The 14,268-nt window shown below is 54.2% G+C and overlaps 1 protein-coding gene across 2 annotated transcripts in view; it reads left to right on the top strand.

The window, feature by feature from the left end:
- DUOX1 (dual oxidase 1) overlaps positions 1-14,268 on the top strand; it is a 36,151-nt gene that overhangs the window by 14,246 nt on the left and 7,637 nt on the right. For both annotated transcript variants that reach the window (XM_072962511.1, XM_072962510.1), the window contains exons 19-31: positions 1,876-2,101; positions 2,357-2,450; positions 2,728-2,903; positions 4,774-4,843; positions 5,276-5,407; positions 5,994-6,172; positions 6,348-6,578; positions 7,113-7,212; positions 7,473-7,522; positions 8,963-9,090; positions 12,752-12,905; positions 13,327-13,559; positions 13,807-13,965. In XM_072962511.1, the coding sequence (XP_072818612.1) occupies positions 1,876-2,101; positions 2,357-2,450; positions 2,728-2,903; positions 4,774-4,843; positions 5,276-5,407; positions 5,994-6,172; positions 6,348-6,578; positions 7,113-7,212; positions 7,473-7,522; positions 8,963-9,090; positions 12,752-12,905; positions 13,327-13,559; positions 13,807-13,965 (1,932 nt within the window). The remainder of the gene's footprint in view (positions 1-1,875; positions 2,102-2,356; positions 2,451-2,727; positions 2,904-4,773; positions 4,844-5,275; positions 5,408-5,993; positions 6,173-6,347; positions 6,579-7,112; positions 7,213-7,472; positions 7,523-8,962; positions 9,091-12,751; positions 12,906-13,326; positions 13,560-13,806; positions 13,966-14,268) is intronic.

Raw genomic sequence — 14,268 nt, 5'->3', positions numbered from 1 at the left:
TACATGGGTCATTTATTTCTCTCCTCGGGGCTGCCCAGCCTTTCTGCCCTCACTCAGCTCATCCTGCCCAAATGGCTGCAGAAACCTAGGGTGAGACGGGCAGCCAGGGGGCAGTAAGAGCACTCAGTCAGCCGCCCCCTGGTGGGGTGTGCAGCTGCTGGAGGGCTCCGTGTGGCATTAATGCCCACCTTTCAGACTTCTGAGACTATTGGCAGAATGTGGGGGAACAAGGTAGGAAGAGAAATGTAAGGACATGAGTCCTTATCTGGCACGAAAATGAAGGCAGCCTGGGAGCAGAACAGTGGAAAGGAGAAGCTTGGGAGATGTAAGATAAATATGGCGTGGCCCCACCGAAGGAGTTTATTAGCCCACTGGGAAGACAGGACAAGCACTGAAAGGAAGATAACTGGAGAAGAATGTCAGCCACAAAAGAGATCCAGGATACGAGTGGTCTAGGAGTCCAGAAAAGGTAGCGAGGCTTCAGGCTGGTGTAAGGTCATGGTGGAGGTGAGATTTGGCAAGTGCTCAGAAAAAGTTGGAAAAATTTGGGCTCAGAAAAAAAGCAGAAAGGACTGAACAGAGGTGCCCAGTATTGAAGGGAAAAAAGTTAATGTTTGAGCAAGAGCAGGGTTGGCTGACTGGGGAGAGAATTTATGAGGGACACCACCATTTAATGGTCATTCATCACGTGCAGGCACGTGGCTCACTCCTCCAACAACCTAAGTATGCACTAGAACCGAGGGACCCCCAGCCAGGGTGACTCATTGCCAGGGCCCGGGCAGGAGCCAGGCACCTCCTCTCAGTTCAGGATCCACCAGGGCTCTGGAAACTCCCTGTGCTGGGAGCTAAGGGCATGTTACTGTGTCCTGAGGGGAGCTGCCAACACTTTCTATCTGCACAGTGCTTTTAGCTTTCAAAACATTTCCCATACAACCTCTGGTAGAGTCTCACAATAACCCTGTGAGATAAATAGGGCAGGTGAGGAACTGAATATCAGACAACTGAAGAGACCCACCTGAGGTCATGCAGCAAGCTGGTGGCAAAGCTGGGACATAAACCTGGGTGTCTCTTGCCCCCAGCCCCAGACCCTTTCCACTAAAGCACCTTGTTTGAAGCAACATGCTTTATCTCATGAAGCCACAGCCAGGCTTGGACTAAGGGCCCCCAGCTGACAGGCAGGAAAGACGGGTGCAGGGGCCTGGGGCTTGCTTACTTCCCGCACCATCTGTTCTGCTGCTGGGGCAGCTCCTGGGCAGGCTGGAGCTGGTCTGTGATGAGAATCTCCCTTTCCCAAGCCCAGCTTTTTCTAAACCCAGCTGAGGCTTTTTCTTAGTTAAAACTCCTTTGGAGGTCAGAGAAGCCTGCTCAAGCTAGCATTGAGAAAGTGTCAACTGACTCTGAGGATATAGTGGTGTCTCAGGAAGTCCAAAAGGAGGACACTGACCTGGCCTGGAAGGGACAGGAAAGGGAAAGCTGTCAGCAAACTAGGCCACTCCGGTCTCAGGCTGCCTGCGTGTTGTCTGTGTCCCCGCTTCCCTCCATCTCTGTGTCCCTGAGCACTTGGAGGAACAGGGTGCTTCACAACTTCTGTTTTCTTGTGCTCAGGTCACAGTAGTCCTGGGATTTCTCAGTCCCAATTCCAGATCTTCTGCTTGGGTCAAATGTACATCCCTGGTTCAGTCAGCTAATATAGAGGCCCAGGGCTCTGTAGAACAAATTGCCCAAGGACCACCCACAGGGCTGATGGGGCAGTGCTTAGGGGAGTGGGTGCTGGGCAGACACCTTAAAAGATAGCGCCTACAAGCCTCTACCGGCCTTCAAGTCAAAGAAGCCTTGTCTGTTTTACTCCCTCCCTCTCCTGCTGCCCGAGTGCAGGTGCTGGACATTGACCAGGCGGACGCAGGGGCCCTGCCCCTGGACTCATCGCAGAAGGTGCGGGAGGCCCTGACTTGTGAGCTGAGCCGGGCCGAGTTTGCCGAGTCCCTGGGCCTCAAGCCCCAGGACATGTTTGTGGAGTCCATGTTCTCTCTGGCCGACAAGGATGGTAATGGCTACCTGTCCTTCCGGGAGTTCCTGGACATCTTGGTAGTCTTCATGAAAGGTAGGGAAGGAGAAAGTGTCCAAATAGGAAAAGATGGAAGGGGCTGGAGACTGAGGCTGGAGTGTAGCTTACCTGTTGGAGATGGGGAAGCACTGAGGGCAGGTCTCAGTCATAGCAGACATTAGGTAGTGGTCAGGAAGCAGAGAGACCCTTTGCTGTGTCCAGAAGTGAGTCACACTAGTGTGAGGCCCCTTCCGGCCAGCTTGAGGTTTAGGCAGGTGGGCTGGTGCTCTCACAGGGCCCTCCTTCTCCCAGGCTCTCCCGAGGAGAAGTCTCGCCTTATGTTCCGCATGTATGACTTTGATGGGAACGGTCTCATTTCCAAGGATGAGTTCATCAGGATGCTGAGGTTGGTCATATGGGACAGCCAAGAGAGTGGGCTGGAGCAGGGACTGCCAGGAAGAGAGGTGGGATAGGAAGGGGGGAGCAGGAGGGTAAGAGAGCAGGGGCCTCCTCCTCTCACCCACGTAGCCAGAGACTGCTGTAACTAGGAGGGGGTGGGACATGACCCGTGAGGGGGGCCTTCCCTGTGGGCTCTGAGGACCTGATGGGATGGCCATGGGCCCTGGCGTGTTGGCCCCAGGGCCCTTGTCAGGGCCTGATGGCTCCCCTCCCACTGGCCCCAGGTCCTTCATCGAGATCTCCAACAACTGCCTGTCCAAGGCCCAGCTGGCCGAGGTGGTGGAGTCCATGTTCCGGGAATCGGGCTTCCAGGACAAGCAGGAGCTGACGTGGGAGGACTTCCACTTCATGCTGCGGGACCACGACAGCGAGCTCCGCTTCACCCAGCTCTGCGTTAAAGGTGGGGTGGCCTGCTGGGCAGGGCTGACTTACCCTTGAGGCCCAGTAGGCACATGCCTGGGGCCCACAAACTTTGAGGAGCCCACGGAAATGTTTAAATTTCTTTTAAAGTCAGAAGAAAAGAAGGAATGTAATAATAATATGTAATTTTTATTATAGGATTATAGTCTTTTTTATACCAACATAATTGTAAAATATATATATATATATATTTTTTTTTTTAATGCAGGAAGGCAATAGTGCCTACAGCCCAGAAAAGTCATACAGCAGCCCTGCTTAGTGGTGTGGGCGGAGTCAAGATGGGGTTGGGGGTGGCGGCTAGAATTCTGCTTTCCTGTCGAAGGCCCCTGTGCCCGGTGCCCAGGTCAGGGGGAAGAGTGTCTTCTCATTACAGCCCTACCTGGGCCATACACACCTCAACCAGGGTGTCTAGTGTTGGTGGGGTGCTCTGGTTTTGTTTGCCGCTTTACCCCTCAAAGGAGTGCTCATTAAAGGTTTGCTGAGTGTATGGAGACCCACTTCTGTTGTTCCTGCCCCACCTGTGTCTGACTCAGATGGGTCGGGGCTAGAGTCAAGGTGAGGAGGGGGCAGGTGGCAGGCAGAGGGACTGCCTGTGGCTTTCCCTGGGCTGATACGATGTCTTCACACCCTGGGATTCTCACTGGGGCATGCTGAGACCAAACTCAGTCCCTCCCAGGATCATGAGAATTGGGGGTACTGAGCAACCCAGATGGGGGTGAGGGGCAAGTTGTACAAGACACAGCCAGGCCTCTGGTCAGGGCTTCCCCTGCCCAGGGTGGGAAGAGAGGTGGTAGAGCACAGACCCCGCACTCCTGATTCTGCAGTTTTCACCTTTCGCTGGCAGCCAGAGCAGCAGGCACCCAGGCCTGAGGGCAGAGCATTTGACAGGTGCCTGGAAGTGAGCCCAACCAGAGTCCTGGGGACATCCAGCCCCTGGAGTGGAGGGGAGGACCAGGCCTGGGGGTTAGCGATTCAGTAGAAGGTTAGCATTGAGTAGTTTTATTTTGCTTTTAATTCTTGTTATGTTTTGTTGTTTCCTCCTTATTTCACTTTGAAACATTTTGAACCTGCAGAAAAGGTGCAAGAACAGTACAAGGAGCTTCCCTTTACCCTTCACCTAGATTTGCCATACCATTTTGCCACATTTGCTGTTTGCTGAACCATTTGAGAGGAGAATCATCTATACTTTGTTTTAAACACTCTGATTTCATTAAATTCAGCTTAATCATTTTTGGCCTCTGGGCTATAGACCAGGGTAATCTTCCGGACTGGTTTAGCATTTAGAAGTGACCTGAAGATTCCCAGGCCTCCTGTGAGAACCTGGATTTACAGCTCAGTCCTGCCCTGCCCCTTGGCGCTGGGGCAGCTCCCGGGAGGGTTCCTCCCACCCCTGACATTTTATTAGGAGCATTTTCAAACACAGGAAAGTGGGAAGAATTTTACAGTGATCTCTCATATATGTACTACCTAGATTATACATTTAACTCCTAGGAGGCTTTAAGCTGGAGGGTATTTAGCAGGGTTCTGTGGTTGAGTGGTTTTAGCAGGCAGGTTGCATATGGTTCCTGAACCCTACCCCAGAAGCCTGATACCAGTCCCAGGAGTGCAGCTGAAGGTGGACACACATTCAGAGGAGCCTGCCTGGCCAACTTTGTTTCAGGCATTCTCTCTGCCTACCCATGGTTGGATCTAGCTCCCACTGAGGGCACTGGCTAAGGCTGGCACCCAGAGGCAGGGTACTGGCCAAGGACCCTCTACAGTGTCTGGACATGGGCTGGGTGCTGTGCATTTGAGCCATCCTCCCAGGCTCTGGGCCCTGAGCTGCTCCCTAGTCCAACTCTATGTTGCAGGGGTGGAGGTGCCTGAAGTCATCAAAGACCTCTGCCGGCGAGCCTCCTACATCAGCCAGGAGAAGATCTGGTGAGCTCTTATCTGGAAATATTGGGAGGAGGACTGAGGTCATGGAGGTGCCTTTCTTCTCCCCAGAATGACTAGAATCAGGGTTGTCACCAGCCCAAGTACTGCCTCCGTGTAAATTAGAAAAAAGCATTCCTTACTCTGGGCAGACAGAGCCCTGCAGGATGGAGAACAGAGAGCCTGCTGGATTTCTGCACTCACCTGCGGCCTGGATCATGTGCCCTTTTGAACGGCAGAACTGTATTGACATCTTGGCCAGGACCCCCAGGACCTGACACATTCTCTTGCTAAGTCTCTGTGGGAATCTTGTTGTTCTCTGGCTGAGAGCTCTGACCTTTCCTCACCAGAGAGGCTCTGGCAGACCAGGGGCAGCAGCCAGGACCAAGTGGCTCAGGTGCCCAAGGTCCTATCCTAACTCCTACATGCCTGTCCTAGCCCCTCTCCCAGGATGAGAGCTCGCTGTCCCCCCAGCAACGTCGATGTGGAGGTAGAGCTGACACCATGGAGACTGCAGTGCCCCACAGACACAGACCCTCCCCAGGAGATTCGACGGAGGTTTGGCAAGAAGTACGCCTACTCCTCCCCTCAAGTCCAGGCAGTTCATCCATCCCTTCAGCACGCATACATTGATTGCTTGGTGCCAAGCACTGTGTTGGTACTGGGGGTGCAGGCAGGATGAATAGTCCCTGCTCAAGAACATCACAGTCTGATGAGCTAATCTGGTATGGTAAGAGTTACAGTGTCCCACTGATGAATATTACAGTGGTAAGAGCAAGGAGCTTCAGAGCTCAAAGAAATGCTCACCTCTGCCTGGGAGGTCAGGGAGGGCTTCCTGGGGAGGTGTCCTTTGAGCTCCAGTAAAGGGTGAGAATGGAGCTGGTGGAAGGTGAGAGCTACAGATTGGCAAGGGAGAGGTCTGTCTGAGTGAGATTGGGAACTGAGATGGATGGCGTGCATCCACTGGAATGAACTGACCAACTGACCACTTGCCAGGCCGTTCCCGCGCTGACAGCTGGCTTGAGGAGTGTGGTTTTGACGAGCCTTTGCGGTCTGCTACCCTCCTTGGCTTGAGTAGCTCAATGCTCCTTGCTCCCCTTGGACGAGCAGGCCCGCATTAGCATTTGGTCCTTAGCCAAAACTTCCTGTCTCCCAGGGTGACATCGTTCCAGCCCCTGCTGTTCACTGAGGCTCACCGAGAGAAGTTTCAGCGCAGCCGTCGCCACCAGACAGTGCAGCAGTTCAAGCGCTTCGTGGAGAACTACCGGCGCCATATAGGCTGCCTGGCGGTGTTCTACACCATTGCGGGGGGCCTCTTCCTGGAGAGGGCCTACTGTGAGCGCCGGACAGCCCAGGGGCGGGGCTGCAGTGACTGACAGCCTGGGGGAGGGGCCTCCTGGGGACCCGGGGAGGGCGGGGCGGGGCCCGCTTGAGTGGAGACTGGAAGGCTTGTTGTGGTCCGTGGCGGCCCAGGGCCGGCGTGGACCTCACCCGCCTGGTCCCTCCGTAGACTACGCCTTTGCGGCTCACCACACGGGCATCACGGACACCACCCGCGTGGGCATCATACTGTCGCGGGGCACGGCGGCCAGCATCTCCTTCATGTTCTCCTACATCCTGCTCACCATGTGCCGCAATCTCATCACCTTTCTGCGAGAGACCTTCCTCAACCGCTACGTGCCCTTTGACGCAGCCGTGGACTTCCATCGCCTCATTGCCTCCACTGCCATCGTCCTCACAGGCAGGGCCTGGCCTTCCCTGGGATTATCTCCACATCCTCCCACTCCCTGCTGGCTTCCCCTCCCCTGAGAGCCCGCTCCCCTACTTGCACCTGTCTTGAGTGTGAGTCTTAGATGCGATGTGAAGTAAGCCCAGGAGCCCCTTACTGCCCCACCAGTGCCTCTTCCCACGCTTTCAAGATCACCTCACCAGCCTCCTGCTGACAATTACTAACACCCCAGAATGAGTGCACACAATGTGTGAGCTCTCCAAGTTTTTATGTTTTAAAACATAATTCTGTGAGAGAAACCAAAGGAATGAACTTACATAGGTCTGATATAATTTCAGACCCATGTGGCTGTTTTCATGGATGGTGTCTGTATGGGGTGGGGGGGGGCAGGAGATTGATTAGAGAGCAGAATCTCTAGGGTCCCTAGCGTCCTGCTTCAGGCCCCCAACTCTGGCTGGCTGGAGTCCTCCAGCTTGTGCTGAATGGGTTGAGCCCCCACAGCGGGCTGGCCCCAGGCTCACCTCAACCCTATCTGGTCTTCCTTAGTCTTACACAGTGCAGGCCATGTGGTGAATGTGTACCTCTTCTCCATCAGCCCGCTCAGCGTCCTCTCCTGCCTCTTCCCCGGCCTCTTCCATGACAACGGGTGAGTGTGTGTGTGTGGTAGAACTGAGGGTGGGAGGGTGGGAGGGGCGGGAATTCTTTGCAGATGGAAAGAAGCAAATTCTCTTGGCTCAGAGGAGTGTGTCTGTCACCTTGAAGACAATAACTAACCCAAGCCCCCAATCCGAAGTCTCCAGAAAGGAAAACTGGTGTCTGGGTTGGGGTGCCTCCTGTGGAAGGTCCTTTCTGGAAGTCCCAGCCATAATCCTCACAGGATCTGTCCTTGCTTTCCCTTTCCCGCAGGTCCGAGTTCCCCCAGAAGTATTACTGGTGGTTCTTCCAGACCGTGCCAGGTGAGAGCCCTCTCTGCTCTGTGAATTTCCGGGCCTGGCTCTGAGTTCCAGGCTCTGGGTTCTGTCTGCCACGAGCAGCCCAGTTGCACTCAGTCTTCACAGTGAGGCAGGTTCTGCCCTCGCCTGAGTGCTCTTCTAGGCAGTAGGAGACTGCATTCCAGGCCTTCTCAGGGCTTAGCTGGGTTCCTGCCCCATTTCTGAACTAGTTCCTTCCTCTGAGGAATGAGAGTGTACTCCTCCCCTCCAACACACACCTACCATGACAGTGACTTTGAGGAATGCTGTGCCCTAGCTGCATGGGGGAGGGACCAGGCTCTTTGTGAAGCTTCACAGGCACCCTCTTCTCCCTCCCCCTCTATCTCGTAGTCTGTCTTGACAAGAGCTGTTTAGGGGCATATTCCTAACTCCCCATAATCACTCATTTTAGAGCTATTAGCTGTAAATCTATTCAAATGCTTCTTGAAGCTATTTATATTTTCAGTCTGTTCCCTCCTTGGGGTAACACATTTTCTACATTCACTCCTTTCTGTGAACACAGCATTTTTTTTTAAATCCTAAAACGATCTGCTTTGAACTTTAGAGAGTGCTTGCTAATTCCTGCACACTGGGGTTTAGTGGATCAGCCTGTGTTTATGTCTTCCTCTCTTTTCAAGGACTTTATAGGCTTTGGCTAGATCCCTTGCTACCTGCTACTTTTCTGTGCGCAGCCCTCTAATCTTCCTCACTGCTGCCTCTCCCCTCCTTGATCACTTGAGGGGCCGTTCTCTGGAATGTCTCCCAGTATTGCCCTCCTGTGCACGCCGAGCCTGGGATGCCCTGTGAGAGGAAGGGCCTCCCACCAGCTCTGGGCTGGACCTAGGGGGGCTCTGGTGATGAGTGGGGACAGCGTGGCCCCACTCACTCACACACTCACTGATGGTGCCAGTACTTATGCTATGTGCTGTGGCTGCAGGGTGGAGTGCTGCTGGGACACTGACCAAGCCTTGGCTCCCTAAGGGCAGGACCTGCGGGGTCCAGAGTTCCTCCCAGAGGGCACCGAGTGGCTGCCCCATGCATTCATTCATACAGCACACACTTCCACACTTCCATGAGGCCCATGGTGTGCTAGACCCTGCACTAGGCACTAGGATGCAATGGTGAACCAGCCTAGCCAGGTCCCTGTTCTTGTGGACCTGAGATTGGAGAAAGTGACAGACAAAACAATTAATGACACAGGTGCTTGAAAAATAAGTCATGACAGGTCTATGAAAGACAAGTAGGGTCTGTTGAAATGAGAGGTACCTATGATCGGCGGTGTCGGGAAGCGGACAAGGGAAGAATGCCAGGCTTTCCCCACCCCCTGCCTAGAGCTGCAGAGTGGAGAGGGGACCCTAGCACCTCAGAACAGCCCCCTCTGTGAGGGCCTGCTCCTCAGCCCTTTATCCCACGTTCATTTTGCAGGTCTCACGGGGGTCATGCTGCTCCTAGTTCTTGCCATCATGTACATCTTTGCCTCCCACCACTTCCGCCGTTGCAGTTTCCGGGGCTTCTGGCTGACCCACCACCTCTACATCCTGCTCTACGTGCTGGTGAGGCCTTTGGCTGGGAACCAGGCCAGCGGAGTCTGGGCAGATGTTCCCAGGGAGGCAGTGATGGCTGAGACATCAGGTTGCCCTCTCATGAGTTATTTCAAGTATCCTCTTCACTTCTCCATCTCTCTCTTAAAAAATGGCGTTGTGGGGCTCCTCAGTAGACTCCCCCAATATGCAGCACTTGGAAGACTGACTCCCTGGCGTGAGCTTGCAGTAGCAGCCTTACCAGGCTGATCTACATTCTTTGCAGTCACCCCCACATTACTTCTGCCCAGCCAGTCTTTCCCCACTTTGGGTGGCTGGTTTGGGCTCTTGGGTGAACAGTCTACACTGATGGGAGCATCAACTTTTTTAAGAGAAACTTATCTTATGTGGGTTCTGCTACTTTTGTTCTAATCCTGTTTTCTGGGGTATTAGTACCCTACCCAGCTAGCGAAGTGCCACTTGTAAAGTTAATGAACTTGCTCAAAATGTCTTCACTTGGACTGTTGATAAAATGGATTTTTGAGATTCCACCTTTCCCTTTTCCATCTCCTTAATCTGGGCTCCTGCCTCCCTTCCTTCAGATTCTTTCCCTTCTTGTCTCCTTTTCCCCTCACCTTCCCCTGGATTTGTCATCAGCTGCTTCAGCAGGCTAGTTCCAGAGATGACTCTGATCTCTGCCCCTGTGTTGTGGCTCTGCTTGGGCCTACCTCTCTCACAGACACAGGCATTGCTGCAAAGGGCACCCTGAGGGCCTTGCTGAGAAGTTAAACCAAGTCCGAAAGCTCTGACATCCCCACTGATAACAGTCTGGCTGCCAGCATTCAAGAAGTGCAGAGCCCAGATGGCTGCCCTCTCTGTCACCTGGCTCCAGGCAGAACTGCACACAGGGGTCTCCTTCATCCTGAGACAAAGGGAGAGAGGTCATCATTGTCTGGCTCAGCCTGGTACCATTGTTGGCCCTGCCTCCTCCCAGGTCTGTCTTCACTGGTAGGTAGGAGGGTGTGTTTCCATCTTGCCTGAGGCTCAGCACGTCATGGTCCTGAAGATGACTACCCAGCCTAGGCTTAGGATGTTTCCTAGAGCTGATGATGTTGGTTTCCAAAGAAGTCTCTCTCTTCTTTGAAAGCTGTGACTAATTTCTCCCTCCCTCCCTACCTTCCTGATAATGGGTAGAGCCCTAGCATCTAGGTTACTGTTTTTGTCAGGGGTGGAGATGATGGTCTTGTTCCTGGTGATAAGGCAGCTTTTTGGAACTAGACAGGAGACCCAGAAGAGTGGCCAGCCTGGTTCCCTGAGACCCCTTTCTGATTTATTCCTGGGGTTCTGGGGATCACCTGGGGATTCACCAGGAAACTTAGTAGCTGTGAAAGATGCAGGCCCCTCTGAGGGGCAGTCCTAGCTCTGGCAACTTGGGAACATCTCACCTAGGGGGAGATCCGAGTCAAAGCACCCGCCGCCTTTCCACTTATCCCAGATGTGGCCACTTGACCTCAGGCAGAAAGAGAAGTTACAAATAAAGGACCCCAGTGGGGAGTAGCCTCTGGGGAAGGATGTCCAGGCTCCTGATCCAGGCTGCAGAGGATGGGGCTAGCACAGCAGGAGCTGAGCTGGCAGGCTGTTCCCCAGGCTCCTTGGTCAACCGTGAGTCTGCAGCAGCTTTGTGGTGTGAAGGCAGAGCCAACACCAAACGGGGTGTATAAACAGGAGTATGATGTCATCCTGACATTGTTCTCAGCCTGGCTGGATGCACAGAAAGCCTTGGTGGTGGGTGTGGGCTCCCTAATGAAAGAGGAACTTGGGAAAAAACCGAGCCAATTCAGGAAAGAGCCTAAAGAGGTTTGAGTTAGCTGTGTGGGGAAAGGCTCAAGAATTGGGGAACACTCAGCGGGGGTACAGGGGAGCTGAGTGAGAAACTGGAGTTCAGTTTAACAGCTGTCTATGGAGGGTCTGATACATACTTGCTCTGTGCTAGGCCCAGCAGAGGAAGGGGAGGCTCTAAGCTCTGCCCTCAGGGGCTGAGGATTTGCTGCAGAGATAAGTGCCCTGCACGTGAAATGATCAAAATGAACAGATAATAATACAGGATTAATTGCTGAGCTGAGTGTTCCAGTCAGTTACAAGAGCTCATTGAAGGGAGTTTCATTCGGGCCAAACTGGTTAGGGAAGACTTTGGGCAGAAGATAGGACTTGGGCCAGGCCTTAAGGAGAGATAAGCTGAGGTTTGACAGGGCAGAGTGGAAACTGAAGGGCATTCCAGGTGGAAGGAAGGGCATGAGCACTGGTGCAGAGGCGGGAATGATGATAGACTATTCAGGCACGGAGGAGACAGGCCTGGCTGTGGGTGGCCAAAAGGGCATTAGGCGGTGGCAGGACGTGGCAGATCTGTGAGGGCTGTCGCTGAAGCTGAGGGGCTGTGGCTCAGCTAAGAGGCCACGCGACGTGGGAGAGCATAGACAGAGAAGAGCAGAAGGTGAGGAAAGCAGGCTTGGGCAACACACAGGATCAGGGGTGGGAGAAGGAACAGAGCCAGTGCCGCAGATAGAAAGTGAACAGCCTGAGACGGGGAGGGAGAACCGGTAAACATTGTTGCACAAGTGACAAGGAGGGGTGGTCATTAGAGCCACAGGCTGCCAAGGGTGGGACTGGATGTGGTCTGAAGGAGACCTCGGGGTTGGGCCACTCGCTCGTGAGCCCTCCGTGGGCAGGTCCTGAGAAGAGGTGGAGGCGGGAGCCATACTGACCAGACGCAGGAGCAAGCAAGCCGAAGAATGAGGGCAAGCAGTGTCTGACCACGTTAGCCAGCTTGTTGGGGAAGGGACCAGAGCTGGGCGATACCTGTCAGTTGTCATGGAAAAGGAGGACTGGTTAAGTGTCCTTTATCTCCAAAGGGAGAGGAGAAATTGGGGAAGCTCCTTCCATTGACTCAGTAGTTACTGAGTGCCTACCATGTGCCAGGCAGAAACTGCTCAGAGCTGAGAGTATCATGGCAAACCAAATGGACGCAGTCCCTACTCCTGCAGTCCGGTGGGGAGAACGACAGGAAACATGTCCACCAATGAAGCAGCACAGTTACCATGGATGACGACAGTGCTCTGAAGGGACTGAGGAGGTAGCATTTCTGCTGAGGCCTGAAAAATGAAATGGGCGTAACCATGGGAAGAACCAGGGGAAAGGCATTCCCAGCAGAGGCAGCAGCAGCTGCCAAATCTTGAAGCAGAAAGGACTTGCTGTGTTTGAAGAACAGAGAGGGGGAAATGCTGGCAGGTGGAGGCCAGAGCAGCATGAGGCCTCGTGGCCTAACAGAAAGTCCTCTAAGGTTTTTTGAACTGTGGATGACATGATAAAACGATCTTTTAAAACTCACTGGCTGTCTTGAAGAGAATGGATCAGTCACGCAACCCAGTGAAAGACCCATCAGGAGGCTACTGAATGAGTGCAGGTGGCTTGGTCTAGGATGGTGACAGGAAGATGCAGATAGTCTTCCTAACATGGATGCTTTGGGGGATGGGTTGGGACCAGTTAAATTTTGGAACCTGGAAGGAGCATGGCACCTGCTGAGGTGGGGATTGGTTGGGCCAACTTGGGAAGAATGCAGGGGTCTAAGGCCTAGGCTGGCCTCGGACCCTGCTGTGGGTGTGGCTTGGGTCTCAGCTGTACTCTTTGCTGTTTCCAGCTCATCATGCATGGCAGCTTCGCACTGATCCAGCTGCCCCGTTTCCACATCTTCTTCCTGGTCCCAGCACTAATCTATGCGGGAGACAAGCTGGTGAGCCTGAGCCGGAAGAAGGTGGAGATCAGCGTGGTGAAGGCAGAGCTGCTGCCTTCAGGTACCAGGCCTCGAGGCTGTCAGGGGGGCAGAGTGCTGGTACTGAGGAAGCTGACAGGGCAGGGGCAGAGCCTTGCCATCTCCTGGCCTGGCCCAGCAGAGGTGGCTGGGGCCTTGAGGTGTCAGGGACGTGGGAGCTGGTTAAAAATAGCTTTTGGCCAGGCGACAAGGGCATCTCTCACAACAGGAGAGGGTGGGAGCCCAGGCAGGACTGCCCTTCGCCTCCTGACCACCAGCCCTGGTGCTGCCCAGCCCCTCCTCAGGGTAGACAAGGCCTCAGAGGAGTAATGACTTCTGATGGGGGGAGGCCTCCCCTGTCATACTTCAAAAGCAGAGCTAAGGTTGCAGGTGGGGGAACTCTCTAGAGGCCACATTGTTGCTGGGTTCAGGATAGCAGCCTCCCGCCCACCTGCCCTCGTCAGGAGTCACCCACCTGCAGTTCCAGCGGCCCCAAGGCTTCGAGTACAAATCAGGACAGTGGGTGCGGATCGCCTGCCTGGCTCTGGGAACCACAGAGTACCACCCCTTCACACTGACTTCTGCGCCCCACGAGGACACGCTCAGCCTGCACATCCGGGCAGCAGGGCCCTGGACCACCCACCTCAGGGAGATCTACTCGCCCCAGACGGGTGACAGCTGTGCCAAATATCCAAAGGTGCTGAGACCCAGGCCAGATGTGCCACATGCTCCCACATCCCCTTAGCAGGCCTTGGTCCTGCAGCACCAGACTCCCCACTGTGTTCCTTTCTTCCCTCTATCCAGAGAGGGATTGTTCCAGGTGATGCTGTAAGCCCCCTTCTCCATCACTCCATAAACCCACCTGCATTTCCCTGCCTCCCATTTCTGGCTTCAGAACTGTGGTGGTAGCTGAACTGAACTCAAACCCACTTCCCTCCCTACAGCTGTACCTTGATGGACCATTTGGAGAGGGCCACCAAGAGTGGCACAAGTTTGAGGTGTCAGTGCTAGTGGGAGGGGGCATTGGGGTCACCCCCTTTGCCTCCATCCTCAAGGACCTGGTCTTCAAGTCATCAGTCAGCTGCCAAGTGTTCTGTAAGAAGGTGAGTGCCCTCCTCCCACCAGCCCACAGCTCCCTGCTCCCTGCTCCCTATCACTGTATCCGTCTGTGCCTGTCTCCTGCCTCTGTTCTAGGTCTCCCTGAACTGGGCAAGGCCAAGTTGGCCTGATACCCAAAGGAGTCAGGCTATTCCTGGACCCTAAAGGACAGAGTTGGTTCGCTGAGGCCTCCAGGCTCCTTCACTCAGTTATGGGGTGCCCCACGTAGGATCTGCTTCTGAGAGTCCCTCCAGGCAGGGTTGGAGAGGGGTGAAGAAACCTATTTTCTCTTGCAGAGGAAGCCAGCG

The sequence above is a fragment of the Vicugna pacos genome, chromosome 6, assembly GCF_048564905.1.
Source record: "Vicugna pacos chromosome 6, VicPac4, whole genome shotgun sequence".
Taxonomy (NCBI): domain Eukaryota; kingdom Metazoa; phylum Chordata; class Mammalia; order Artiodactyla; family Camelidae; genus Vicugna; species Vicugna pacos.
Note: the sequence above shows the minus strand (reverse complement) of the source record. Positions and strands in the feature narration are given on the sequence as shown.